Source organism: Clinocottus analis, unplaced genomic scaffold, assembly GCF_023055335.1.
Source record: "Clinocottus analis isolate CAN_PGR_092001 unplaced genomic scaffold, fCliAna1.0.p SCAF_11, whole genome shotgun sequence".
In the NCBI taxonomy this organism is placed as follows: Eukaryota; Metazoa; Chordata; class Actinopteri; order Perciformes; family Cottidae; genus Clinocottus; species Clinocottus analis.
Window position 1 is genome coordinate 2927572 of NW_027175832.1, and position 13636 is coordinate 2941207.

The window sequence follows — 13636 nt, forward strand, 5'->3', positions numbered from 1 at the left end:
AAAAGCAGTGCTGTTGACTGACTGCAAGCGCTCAGTGGGAAAGAATTAAGCTCCAGCTCTTCACTTTTGGTCCAACAACTCGGTGTTCGTCGGCCAAACTAAAAACACACACACACACACACACACACACACACACACACACATTTAATTCAGCAGAGCCACAAAAAGAAGAACAAGTGAAGCGAATGACGTCGGAGAGTTTCCTTCATCCGGCAGAAGAAAGAAAATACAAGAGAGAGGCAGGAAAGACTTTTGAATAGCGCTGAATCCATGAGAGCGCACAAAGAAATCCAGCCCGTCAGTAACTTGGTGATGTCAGGCGGCCAAACCGAAGCGTTGATTAGAGGCCGACGCTGAACCAAGAGGGAAGGAGACAAAGACTGAGGGATGACTATCTCACTCCCGGTCATTAGGGGACGGTGAGTGATTGGCTCGCTCTGTTTGTAACTCTGAACCTGTGTGCGTGTGTGTGTGTGTGCGTGTGTGTGTGTCTGTGTCAAATAGGTAATAGTCTGTTTCTTCTGTCATCCAAAAGAAGGTACTTGTGTCTGAGAAAAGCATGGCTCACAGTCATAGTCCAGCCGTCTGTGGCGGTGGATTCATGTGTCAGGGCTGAGCTTTCAAAATGGATTTCAGCTCCTCGGCTTTTCTAGAATTTCTTTTGGATCTCTGGTGGATGGAGCTGTGGTTCATCAAAAATGTTTTAACGCTTTATTTTTGGAGGTTAATGGCATTGAAATGAACCAATCACAAGTTGACCTTCTCCTCCGAGTACTGTAAATGCTAGATATTGTTCCACCGACACCTACGGTTAGCTCTCCCTCTCTCCCTCTCTCCCTCTCTCTCTCTCTCTCTCTCTCTCTCTCTCTCTCTCTCTCTCTCTCTCTCTCAGGCTAAACGGATCGCTCCTCACAGAGAACAGGGTTGGATGAGGTGTGAAACCAGGTGTGAAATCACTCTGCTTTTCTTTCTGCAGTTGATTCAGTCCGACTCTCATCTTCTCTCAGCGTCTTTCAACATGCGCAGCGTTTCTGTTTTACACAAAAACTAACAGTATCACTGATCACAGGGCTTGTAACACTCTTACTTGTGGTACGGTAGGGAGATGTTAACTGGGATGCAACTCCCAGGGAATCACCGGCATTAAGGATTTCACGCTTTTCCTCTTTTTCCTTCAACCTTTCCCTCATGGACCAGTCATATAATTCCCTTTTGTTGACCAGTAAACGACTAGCCATCCTTCTGTTTATCCTCCTCCGTCTCCATCCCTCCCTTTCCATCTTCTTGAGTGAGGTTTTATACAAGAATGTGAAAAAGAAAGTGATGCAATACATAGTAATGCCAACTAAAAATGATGCAATGTAGAAAAACGATTTTTACCTGTGTTTCTGAACGTTCATTTTTTTTCATTCAACATTCTTAAATTAAAAAAATATTGACTTGACAGTTGGTAACTAAGCAAGCGTGCTGCCACCATCTCGTTGTCATCCGACAGCAGACTGGCAGAAAGCAAACAATAGCTCTGCTGTTGCAAACAGACTCCTTGGTGAGTGTTTGCATGGAGAAACAAACACAAAAAAACTACACAAAGTCCATCTCATGAGCTCTGCTGATGCAAAGGAATATAAGCATGTGCAAAGTTAACATTTTGAACGCGCTATATATCTCACGTCGAGACGGCAGCAGCTGCTGTAACAGGTCACGACTGTCACACACACAGAGACCTGCTTTTGTGCTTATTTAATGGATTTAAAAAATGTTTGCCGTGTACAACGGTGACCAGTTATTACATCGTTCCAACACTCATACTGGAACATAGGCTGCCTGGTTCATTAGTGAAGCGCGGGGGAACACAATGTATTGTCTTCGAGTTGCACAAAAGCTTCCAGCATCCAGCTTTTAATATCTTCGAGGCGCTCTCAGGTGAAGGTGTTGGCAGTCAGGTTGCTATAGAGACAGCTATATATATATTTATATATCAATAATGCCGACGGTTTCCTGTACAGGAACACGGGGCTCATTGAGAGAGAGAGAGCAGCTCGTTCACGTTTCAAAACATGCCTTTTCTGAAACAACTCTTGTAAATGATATGCATTATTTATGCTAAGATACATGTCAAGTACCTGTGTGGGGGGTTGCTCATTATCATAGGTGTTTATGCCTCTGACCTCTGGGTGCTACGGATCAATAAAAGCCCCGTTCATGTCGTGGAATCAATGAGCAAGGAGCAGATTGAACAATCAAAGTGGAACAAATTGGTAAAACGGAAATGAAACAGCCGTGTCATCGAGGATGAAGGCGCTGAGGAGACTGCTCCTTGAACTCGTCTTGAGGAATCTGTCTCATCATGCAGCGTTTGGCCCTGCAGCATCAGCCCCCTGAGCGGACGGCCTCCTTCATGTCTCCGTCGCTTATGATCTCCTCAGAACCAACACCAGTCACTTGACGTGACTTTCAAACCTCGTGTCTTCTCCACGTCTCTCAGGCCTTCCCCCTTCCTCTCTCCGTCTGTGATTATCCCGTCTTCATTCCAGCTGCCACACTTTCATCTGCGATAAGTCGTATACAGCTCCCTGCTGCGCCGGCTCATTGTTTGCATGTTGTGGTTTATTTATCTTTCCACATTCACTCACGTTCACTCTTTCCTTACTTGTACCTTCTTTTTGCCAGTCGGCTGCTTCTTCCCTGAAAGCTACGACACTAGACAGCGTACAAGTCTTTACTCTCTTCACTTTTTAGGCTTCCTGTTTTGTACACATTTCTCTGTTTGTCTTCTCCTGCGTGTCGCCAGTTTCCCTAATCCTATTCTTGTAGTTCTCTGCCAGTTTTTCTCCCTCTCCTCTATTCATCGCTGCTGTTAAATATTTGATTACCAGCAGGCTGACGTGACACCACTGTTCCCCACTGCAGCCAGGAGCTGTTTAGATCTCAAAGCAGAGGATGCAGGAAACACGAGGCACTTTCAAACACACATCTAAGACTTTCATGTGTCATATTATCCAGTTGTGCAGTTTCAGAACAGTCAATCATAGACATTTTGTTAGACTATGGTTGCAAACAACACAGTCTCACTCCCAACTCGGCAGATGGCGACACTTGGAGCTTCAGACTAACTTTGACACACCGCATCAGGGCGGTAAGAGCTTGGTTAACGTTGACTTGACTGACTAACAACTCACATGACTATCAAGTGACAAACAAGTCACATGACTAGCAAGATCAGGCAAAATGTCAACGTTTACTTTTAGTTGTGCATGGGACAGGAACGGCCGTCTCCTGTGTGAAAGTCCTGCGTTCATTCGTCCCATCCGTCACCTCTATCTCCCGCCCTGGATGGCTCATAATGACGCGAGTGGCTTCCCAGCGAGGTCTTGGTTTCAGACGCAGACGGGCACCGTCCAGGCTTTGGTATCTGACTGTGTAGGCACTGATAATTAGTCACTATAAAGTTTCGCAAAATCAGCCGATAATGTGCTTTATATACTTTAAAATGCATGTGCAGACGCAACTTGCTCACACAATTTTATGGGGGAAATGTCTTGAGAAATTGTCTTGAGTTTGCATATAAAAAAAAATCGTCATTCCAGCTGGAATTTAAAAGTTTGGGCTTGAAAATTGGAAAAAAAAACACTGCATATACTTTAGCATGTCTGTACAAAGCGTGGGCTCCAGTGAGAACTGCTTGTGGCTTGTCTACATGTGCAGGAGCCAAGACTTCAGGGGAAATGAACAAGAAAGACAAAAGCAGTGGAAGAGATACGGGCATGCACATGTGACAGAAAAAAAAACTAAAGGGCGACAAATCAGGAAGGCATAAAAGAGTCCAAGCCATTAAGCCTGCAGGTAGCAGCTAAGTTAAGATAAAGAACTAACCTACTGACCTACATATCATACAGCGGAGCAGTCGCTGTGAGCACTAGCTTGCTAACAAGCTGCCAGTAGGAAGCTGAGTCACTGCGTCCAACAGGAAGATGTATAATTCAAACGCATGAATGCACTTGTAATGTGAACAGAAGTGCCCGGTCCAAGCAGAGCTGAGGTAAACCTTCAGGAGACAGAATCCCTTCACACAAACTAAAACATTTTCTTTCCTAAAATCTACTTTTTCTTAAGTTTCACAGGATTATCCGCAGACCTCCCTGGGGCAGGTGGATTAGGAGCCGTTCATTTAGAAAGAAGTAAAATGTGATATGTTTCTGTTGCGTTTTTTCCTTTTATTTCTGCAGCACAAATCAAACGTCGCCTTCATTGTGTCGCCGCGTCGGCAGAGAGATGAAATCTCAAAGCCGCGGCAGATAAAAGCAAAAATATCTCCACCTGATATCACAAGGAGCAACTGACAAAATGATTTCTTGTGATTTGAGAGAAGCAACACTTTCACGTTCATCTTTCTACAACAAACACAACAATGGACATGATGGAAATTATCAAAATGAATATTTGAACGTTCGAGTTTCGGAAGCTGAAATATTGTATCAGAAAAAAAAACAACCGACGCAAATCTCATTTCAGATCAACTAATTTCTGATAAAATTGTAGTTTTTGCCAACAATGACGTCAGCTAACCAAACTATAAATAACCAAACCTTAATACTGACGAGTCTTCACAAAGGAGGAGGCAAAAAACAAGAGCAAGTATAGAAAATAGCCTAACACCTTGGATTGGACTGGAGGATGTATTATGTGACAGTTACCAGAACTTGTGACTGTATGTGATCTACAGGGGAAAGACAAAATGACCGTAACTGTGAAGGCCGACTCTCTCTATACTGAATGCAACCAAAGCACGGTGCCACAGGGTGCCAGGGCCTTCACGTCTACTCGCTAGTCATGAATGGATCTCAGTGTTCTCTGTGTTTGGGTGTCTGCATGCAGCAGCGGTGGCGGCAGCAGCTGCTTTTAGGTCTGGCCTGGAGTGTGTACGCTCGCTGGGCCAGGCAGGCTTACGGAGAGTGTGTGTGTGTGTGTGTGGGGGGGGAAGTGGGTCACTTCTCGTTGACAGATCTGCTGGAATGTGACGCCTGAATAAACCTGCAATGGTGATTTCAGACTCTGAAGTATGAATTAATCCCTGCCAAAAAAAAAAAAACACAAAAAAAAAAAAACAGCATTATGTGTGTATGCACGTTGCAAATGTCACATTTCTGTAGAATTGGGAGTCCTGCTTTGTGGCGTGTGTTTGACATTTTTCACACAGTGCAGTTAAAATAGACACGGGGTGGTGCAGAGACGAGGCTGTGTGTGGCAACGCGGTCCTGAAACTCACTTGAAAATATGACAAGTTTCTATCCCGAAGCGTAGTGTCATCTCAGTCACGATATATCACCCGACTGCACAGCTCTGCCAGCTTTCTAGTTTTTTTTTTTGTCTTTATATTCACACCCTTTGTATTCCGGCGCCATCCTTCTCCTGATAAAAATTCAGCATGCTCTTTTTTCTTTTAGGATCTCATCCTAAAGTTATTCTCACTGTAACTGTCTCTCTGTTATTCTTCCATTCTGTCGCCTCTCTTTTACTCTTGTATCCAACCCATCTTCCCCGTTTCTCGCTGTTTTCACCTCCCTTTTGCTTCTTTCGCTGCCTCTCAGACTGTAACGATTGGTCTCGTCGTCTGCTCGGCTCCCGTCTGAGGATGAAACCAGTTTGAGCTGTTAAATCACATCCCAGCTGTGGGATAACAAAACCTTTTAATTTAACATTTGCAGCAACTGGGGAACATGCAACGACTTTAGCTTCACTACCAGGAAATAAATGTAATCCTTCAACTGGAATTAAAAACAATCTCCCAAATTGGATTGAAGGTCTTTACTCGATAGCAGTCATATTTGCCCAACAGTGTGCGCCTTTAATGCTTTGGAAAACTCGATTCTGGGGGGGGGGGTCTGAGCAATAACGGACACAAAAGGCAAGATTAAACTGTAAATGTTGCATTGGAGTTTGATGGGATGTAAGCTCGAGCACAAAGAGATGAGAGGAGGAGAGAGAGAAGGTGCCACGAGTCAGGGCCAAAGCTCAGACCGCTCCCATTGTAGTGAATCAAAGCGCTGCTAATTGGTACAATTATAGACACAGGTGGAAAGAGAATACACAGCTGTGTGTGTGTGTGTGTGTGTGTGTGTGTGAGGTAGAGTGAGATATGCACAGATACATTAGACAGAAGCAGATGACAGTGAGCTCACAATACATACGTGACACATGTGTATGTCAGTTATCAGCGAGTCAGTGAAATGTACACTTCCTGCCAAACAGGGATCTGTTCAGCTCTCAATAGTAGTGGAGAAATTCTTCAGTGGGAGCTCTTGAAACATGAATAATTTACATCACATTTGCAGGATAATGCAGTTGGAGCCTCGCTCAGCATTTATTGGCATTAGTGCACGTACACTTCCCTAACCCCATGATTGCTTTGTGCGATCTTCCCGAAACTACCGTAAACCTGGAGTGCTGCTGGTTATGGGTCTCACCGGCGTGTGTGTGTGTGTGTGTGTGTGTGTGTGTGTGTGTGTCATGTTACTGCAGGAATGGGAGCAATAATCGGACAGGAAGCAAAGTGATGATCAACTGCTGCTAGTGCGGCGGCACCAGAGCGATGAGGAAAACAAACAGTTTTGTGGCGAGGAGACGCCGAGTCCATAAATCTCTTTTTTAATACCCTGCAGTCGTGTTGTTTCCTGCTCACAACAATCATTTACAAACAATCCAATAGTCGCTTCTCACGGGAAGGGCTGTTAGATTAAGTCATTACCGAACGACCCGAGAAGATTTTTCATGACCACGCATCCACAAACAGACAGAACGGATGTTTTACCGTACACTCGTTTAAGTTTAAACTCACACATTTCACCAGCGATGATACACAAAGCTATCACGGGGGATGAAAGCGGCACCAGACAGCCGTGCAATACAGCGTCTGTCAGCTGACCGCATACTGCCGCGATGCTGTTCACACACACTCCCCTACAATCACAAGGCAGACGGTAATTATGACTTCATTCTCACTGACCGAGTCATCCGCGGGGCACAGGAAGCCGATTCGATTCAACAACTGGTGATGAATGAAACCGCGACGCAGACAGTAATCACAGCCCCGAGGCTATTTACTTCACCTCTGAAAGTGGAGATATTATTGTCATCACAGCTTTTTTTTGTTTCAGATTCAGAGCAATGGCTGCAGCAATGAGCTTTCAGCTTTGGATGTGGTTGTGTGTGTGTGTGTGAATGGAAAGAGAAAGCGTTGTCTGTGGTTTGGTGGTCCAAGTGGGTTTCCTCTCCTCAAACCCTGTTCCTCTCCTCATGTCTTTGTCTTGTTGGTCTGCACATGCACACACACACACACAGACACACGCACGTCATTGAGTTTTGAATAGTTACATAAGAAAGTAAAGTACCCTATACTGCTTTCTATCAGAAGAAAACCAAAACTTTTCTCATGCATTTTTCATTTTATGTTTGTAATGTTGTAAAATTGTAATATATATTATATAGCTGGAGGCTTCAAAAAAGCCCAGATGACTTTTTGTCTCTTCCTGCAATGATATTCATTTATCTCTGGTGCAAATAAAAGAAAGAAAGAAAAGAAAGAAAGAAAACTGAAAGTAATTTACCTCAATAATTTGAAACTCCAAAAGTCTGAAAAAAGGCCTATCAGACCAACAGAGAATTTGTCCCACAGTTCGTTATCCCAAAAATAAATGCTATTATTCAAAAGGTTTTATCCACATTGTAGAAGTTAGTCCTCCTTTCTTCCAGAAAGCTCCAAAAAGGTTTAGGCCGCAACGCGACTTGGTTAAGTTTGTGTTTAAATCGACTAAACTAACTTCTACGGTGTGCAAAAAGTCTGATGACTTCATCCTGTGTGATCATTAGCCACGTGCTTCCTTCGTTGCAGAAGAAGTGTGTATATTCAGAACAATGGATGTTTTGGGGTTAACAAACGGGGCGTTCGGTCCGATGGGACATTATTTAGACCAGTTTCAGAACAACGGCGATGTTCACCTCTCGTTGTGAGCGTTTACTACTTCACTAAACTACGAGAAACAAATATTTGGCTGGCCCTTCTTTTTAATGATCTTGTGCTCTGATCATATATGTACATTTTGAAATGTCTTGCTGTTTCAGTGTTTAATGCACATCGCTGCTCGCCTCCTTTTCTCCACCCTTGTTTTCATATTCCTTAAGATATACCATACTACCAGGATGAGCCTTTCCCCCTCCACTCTCTTCCATGCATTAAGCTGTGCACATTTTCAACAGCCAAACCCTATTTCACAGCATGGAGTATCTGCTCGGAGTGGCGAGGGCTTTGAACACACTCAAATATTCTCAATATTCTCCTCGATGGCCCATCACACAGACGCACCGTGAAATCCAGCAGATGGCTCCATAAATGGGAAGTGGCTGAGGTGAGGCGCTTGCTTTCAACAGCCAAAGCATGTACTTTGAACTACGCCTGAGTGTGGGAGATTACCAAACATCACACACACATATTTATTTTAATATGAATTGCAGCCAACTCTTTTGTGTTACCTTCTGATTTATATTCTAGTTGACCGAAAACATCAGATTTAAAGCTCGGATGAGGCCCGTGAGTGTGAGATAAAGCTCTCTTGATGTCGTGGTGACAGCAAAGAACTTCTGAGAGACATTTCAAGGAGGAATTTGAGGTGAGCGGGTAAAGAAAAATCAGACGTAACCAACTACAGAGACAGATGGGTTCCCTCTCAGCTTTCTGGTGGGTGATGGACAAAAAAAACACACACTGTTGTGGTATCAAACAAGACCCACGGGGTTCTGCAAACACGGGAAGGGAGATGGCGAGAGTCAGATCACGAGCCTGTTTTCACAACACACACTTTCTCTTCCTTGCAGGTGTGTATGCGTAGACGCGAGGTGTTCATGATGTCTTTTCCGAAGAGCTTTTTTAAACAAGCTGTTCAAAGAGTCAGCGTTTAGACCTGGACTGGAGGAAAAAGCCTGTCTCTTCTCCATAACACACACACATGAAGACAGACAGAGGGAGTCAAACAGACTGTAGCGTCTCCTGGGAACAAAAACATATTCAAATACCTCAACCCGACATCCAAACGGCTCTTTACGAAGTCATCTCCCTCAACTCATACCACGGAAACACAGCTGTTTCACACAGACACAACAACCTCTCGATGCAGCGCTGCTGCAATCAGGAATATTTAGTGCAGAACAAAACCCTTCCGGCCATGCGAGCGACCCAAAAGACTATCACAAAGATGGTAATATGCTGTTGAGACCTGCAGGTACCATTCGTAAGACCACGTATGAGAAAACAATGCGTCCTCAGATACCGAGCACGAGAACTGCTCTGCAAACTCTGGAGAAATGAGCAAACAAATTCCTGTCTGCCTTTTAATATTGCACGAATCATAGAAGACAAAGCTACGACGGACAACTTGAATGGAAGCAATGGCATTGAGAAGATTTCCGTAAAAAAAAAAAAAAACACACAGAAGAGAAGCAGTTCAACTGGGAACCGGTGTCATCACTTCCTTGAATATTGCAAAACATGTCGATTTTTTCTGTCTACCGGTAACTTTCACCCCGTTTGTGGCCAAAGAAACTGTGTCAGATGCGCTATCTGACTTTACAGAGTTGCATAACGACTGAAAGTCTTACCGCAATCTGGAACACGTGGCGACATGTCATGACGAGTCTCGTATCAACGGCCGCCGAACCGTAACTTTAAAGACTATTGTGTGGACAAACATCATGAAATATCAACGTCGAGTCCTTCATCAGTCCTCAACCAATGCTCATAATGTGTTGTTGGTGTGACGTATGTATGGTACTCACGATCCAAGCCGTTGATGTACTTCATGGCTATCTCACAATGTCCCCACACGGCGCTGACGACGGGATACAGCTTCTTGCCTTTCAGTCCCCGAAATGCAACTCCTAGATACTGTCCGTCCACCATGAAGCTCAGCGTCCCTTCGTCCATGTCCAGGATCACGAGCAGAGAGTCCGGCAGGGTGAACGACTCCTCGGGCTCCAGGAAACACGGGTAAGAGGGCAGCGAGCTGTGAGCCCTGTTCTTACTGTCGTGGTAGAGCCGGTTGCGTCCCAGATCCCAGCCCCAGGATTCGCAGTCCGTCCCCACCAGCGCCGTGTAGCCGACAGAATGCAGGGACGCCTCGGAGGTCGCCACCCCGACGACGGCGTGCGTGCCGCGCTGCCTGGAGGGCCAGTGGATCCTCCACACGTGGAGGCCCCTGGTGTAGCCGACCCGCCCCCGGATGCAGTCCGTGCTCTGGGCGACCGGGTGGCGGTGAAACGTCAATTTGTCGTCGTCCTTGATGAAGATGTTGAGCGAGCGATCGTCGGGGTTCCACGCGTGACGCAGCTGCGTCTCCTGGCCGGCGCACGGCATGTCCAGCAGAAGGTCCAACCTGGGCGGTTTGGCGAAATCCGCGCCCCTCAGTTCCGGGTGCTGCCGGCGTTGAGCCGACGGCCTGTAGGACGGGGAGCCGCCGCCGCTTTCCGCGCGACCGTCTACCGATTTGATGCCGCCGGAGATCTTCTGCCCCATGGCTGCAATGGGAAAAAGGTGGACGGAAGGAGGAGACGGGAGGGTGGCGTTTGTGCAGGTGGGTAGAGCTGGACGTTACCTCATCAATGCGGTGGAGCTGAAGGAAGAGTTCCTAACTGGAGAGTTGTAGAGGGAAAAGATGGAGGAGGAGGAGGAGGGAGTTGATGAATGAAAGACGTGTGCAATCTGGCTTCATGCCATGAATGTCTTCAGGAAGACAGAGCTGCCGGCACTCCTGTTGAGAGAAGAGAGAGAACTGTTAAAAGCAGGTATTGTGAAACACAATAGACAAAAACTATAAAGTCCAAGCGATGAGCCAGAAACAGAACGACGGCGATTAAAAGTCAAGAAGAGTCACTGACGGAGATTCTCGCTAGTGGCGAGGGTTGGCAGAACTCTTTGTTTCACAGATGTTGTTTGTCTTGGTTTTGATGGAGATAAACAATGAACAGGATGAATGAGAGAACACACACACACACACACACCGGCACATCGACACACACGTTTCCTCTGACTCATCCTGTAGCCTCCTCGCACGGCGATACCAATAAATGCACGCACACATATTCCCCAGTTGTGCAACATTACTTACACACATTTAAACCTGGCACGCTCTCATTTGGGTGATGTAATGCAATTTTAAGTATTGCCCATAGTCAAAAAATATCAGGACAAACAGTAGGAAAACAAAAACACCGGATAATAATTTATATTCATTCCTTAGTCGCACAAAGTTGAAGAGTTACACTTTAACATGTGTAGTAAATGATACACACGTAACCATAGCTTATGTTTTGTGCACAGACATAGTGAAAAATACCCACTGACGATATTGTGGTTTCATTTTTAGAAGGTTATTTCCATTTTTATGTCATTTTCAGTGTAATGTGTTAGTTTCCAGTGTGGGCCCGACAGTTTCAGTTTATTTTTTATTCACTTTAATTTTGGTTTATTTTGACACTGTGTCTGAAAAAAAGTCAAATATAGTGTATGTCGTCTTGTACAGCATATCTTAGCATATATAAATACTCCAGAGAGGATCACACACACGAACACACACACAGAAAGACACACACACACACACACACACACACAGACAGCTCTGTGCGGTTAAACTGACGTAGGGATCTCTTCCAGGAACGGCAGCGGCTGCTTCCTGTTCGCAGGAAAAGAGTCCGTCACACCTCGGGCAGACGGGGAAGTGGATGACACAACGCTCTGTGCGCGTTGTGTATCAGCCGCTCGTCTTTAACTCATCTGCCACAAGCACCTATTTATTTTTATGTTTACGCTGAACTGACGCATCTTCTGGTGAGAGTGTCTCACACCTCGATGGAGGTGATAAACAGGTTAGCGATGTGTCAACACTGCAGGAGGGTTGAACCTTCTTCCACTGTTTAAATGGCGAATTGACTGTTCTTCTATTGCGCTTTTCTAGTCTTCCGACCACTCAATGTGCGTTAGCACTGATACGTAGCAACATTCATCCATCATTCACACACCGGAGCCACAGCTATGGGAGCAATTTGGGGCTGATGACGGCAGCAGAAATATTCCCACCGAGGCAGTCGGACACCGTACCACAAAGGAGTGAGATCATGGTGTAAATGTTGATGTTTTTCACACACACACACACACACACACACCTTCGTCTCATTTGGCCAGTCGCTTTTTTCCCCCATTCTCTGTCTCTCTCTCTTTCGGTCTCCCTTGCTGTGAATGAGGTCATGGCAGCTGGCAGCCGATGTGTGCCACCACTCAGTTCACTCCTCAGCATGAGAGGGTTCAGTGCTCGGACACACACACACACGCGCACACACACGCACACACAGCTGTCACAGTGTGTGTCATCACGGCTGGCAGGTGGGTGACGGGTGGACACCGCATGGAAGATTCCAGAGTCACCGCTGCCAAACTTCAGCCAAAGAAAACACGATTTAACACTGTACGAACTCTCAATGTGTGTGTGTGTGTGTGTGTGTGTGTGTGTGTGTGTGTGTCTGGCACAGCAAGTGGACGACGATCTGGCAGTTTTGGGCTGTCGTCACGGAGGCACTTGACCTCTGACACGGAGTCGCCGCGGTCAGCGTTGCGCAGTATCCTCTCTGGAGGCCGGTGGTCGGCTGGCACAGCGTCTGCTGCTGCAAATAGTGGCAACATGTTTCAGCCATCTGTTGTTTACTCTCCCTCCATCTTCTCAGCGTCTTCCGCCAACTCATTTAGGACCGGCCGCACTCGTCCCCCCTTCCCTTCATCTGTACTCTCAGCTGGGTTAGACGGAAGATGCCACGCACAGACAAAATGCCAGTGGGGCTATGATTGAGGAGTGCAACTAAAGTATGCTCGTTATTATTTTTTTACTAATTAATTTATCATTTGGACCAGGAAATAATGGAAAATCCAAATTTGCAAAGGCGACGCCTTAAGAGGTGACGGTCTAAAATCCACAGTTGTTGAAATTACGACCGCAGGGCATGAAGAAAAGCAGGAACTCCCAAACTTTTTGAAGCGGTAATGTTCAGCTTGTTTCCTGATAAATGACAAGCAATTATTTGATTGTTGCAGATAAATATTCTGCCAATCATTAATTGATTAATCAACTAATTGTTTCAGCTGTATATGATGTTGAAGTTGGTTATTACTACACAGAAAAGGGTTTTACGGGTGATGGATGTTTTTTAAGGTCAGATATAAGCAGCAATTTGAAAGAATGGGAGGCAGGTAGGAGGGGGAGGGAAGCTGAGAGCACAAAGAGGAAATAGGTAAGAAAATAACATTGTAAGTGTGAGACAAAAAGTTACATTAAAGTAAAAAGAGCCATTAAAAAAGACTTTTCCAACAAAGTCGAAAAGAAAGGAGAGACAGCAGTGTGCACCTGGTGTGTGGGCGAGCTTCATCTGGCTTCTCCTGCTGCACTACTAACAAGCTCCAGTCACTAAAAAGCATGTGAAGGCGGTATGTGTGTGTGTGTGTGTGTTTGTGTACGTGTGTGTGTGTGTGTGTGTCGGCCGCAGACTGTGTTTCATTTACTGTCCAACAAACTCTGACTGGGCAGACAGGCTTTGAAGTCACACA

The 13636-nt window shown here is 45.5% G+C and overlaps 1 protein-coding gene across 2 annotated transcripts in view; it reads right to left on the reverse strand.

The window, feature by feature from the left end:
* Positions 1-13636, reverse strand: part of LOC137781911 (SPRY domain-containing SOCS box protein 4-like) — a 60578-nt gene that overhangs the window by 21082 nt on the left and 25860 nt on the right. For both annotated transcript variants that reach the window (XM_068570926.1, XM_068570927.1), the window contains exon 2: positions 9826-10796. In XM_068570926.1, the coding sequence (XP_068427027.1) occupies positions 9826-10561 (736 nt within the window). In that variant the 5' untranslated portion in view covers positions 10562-10796. The remainder of the gene's footprint in view (positions 1-9825; positions 10797-13636) is intronic.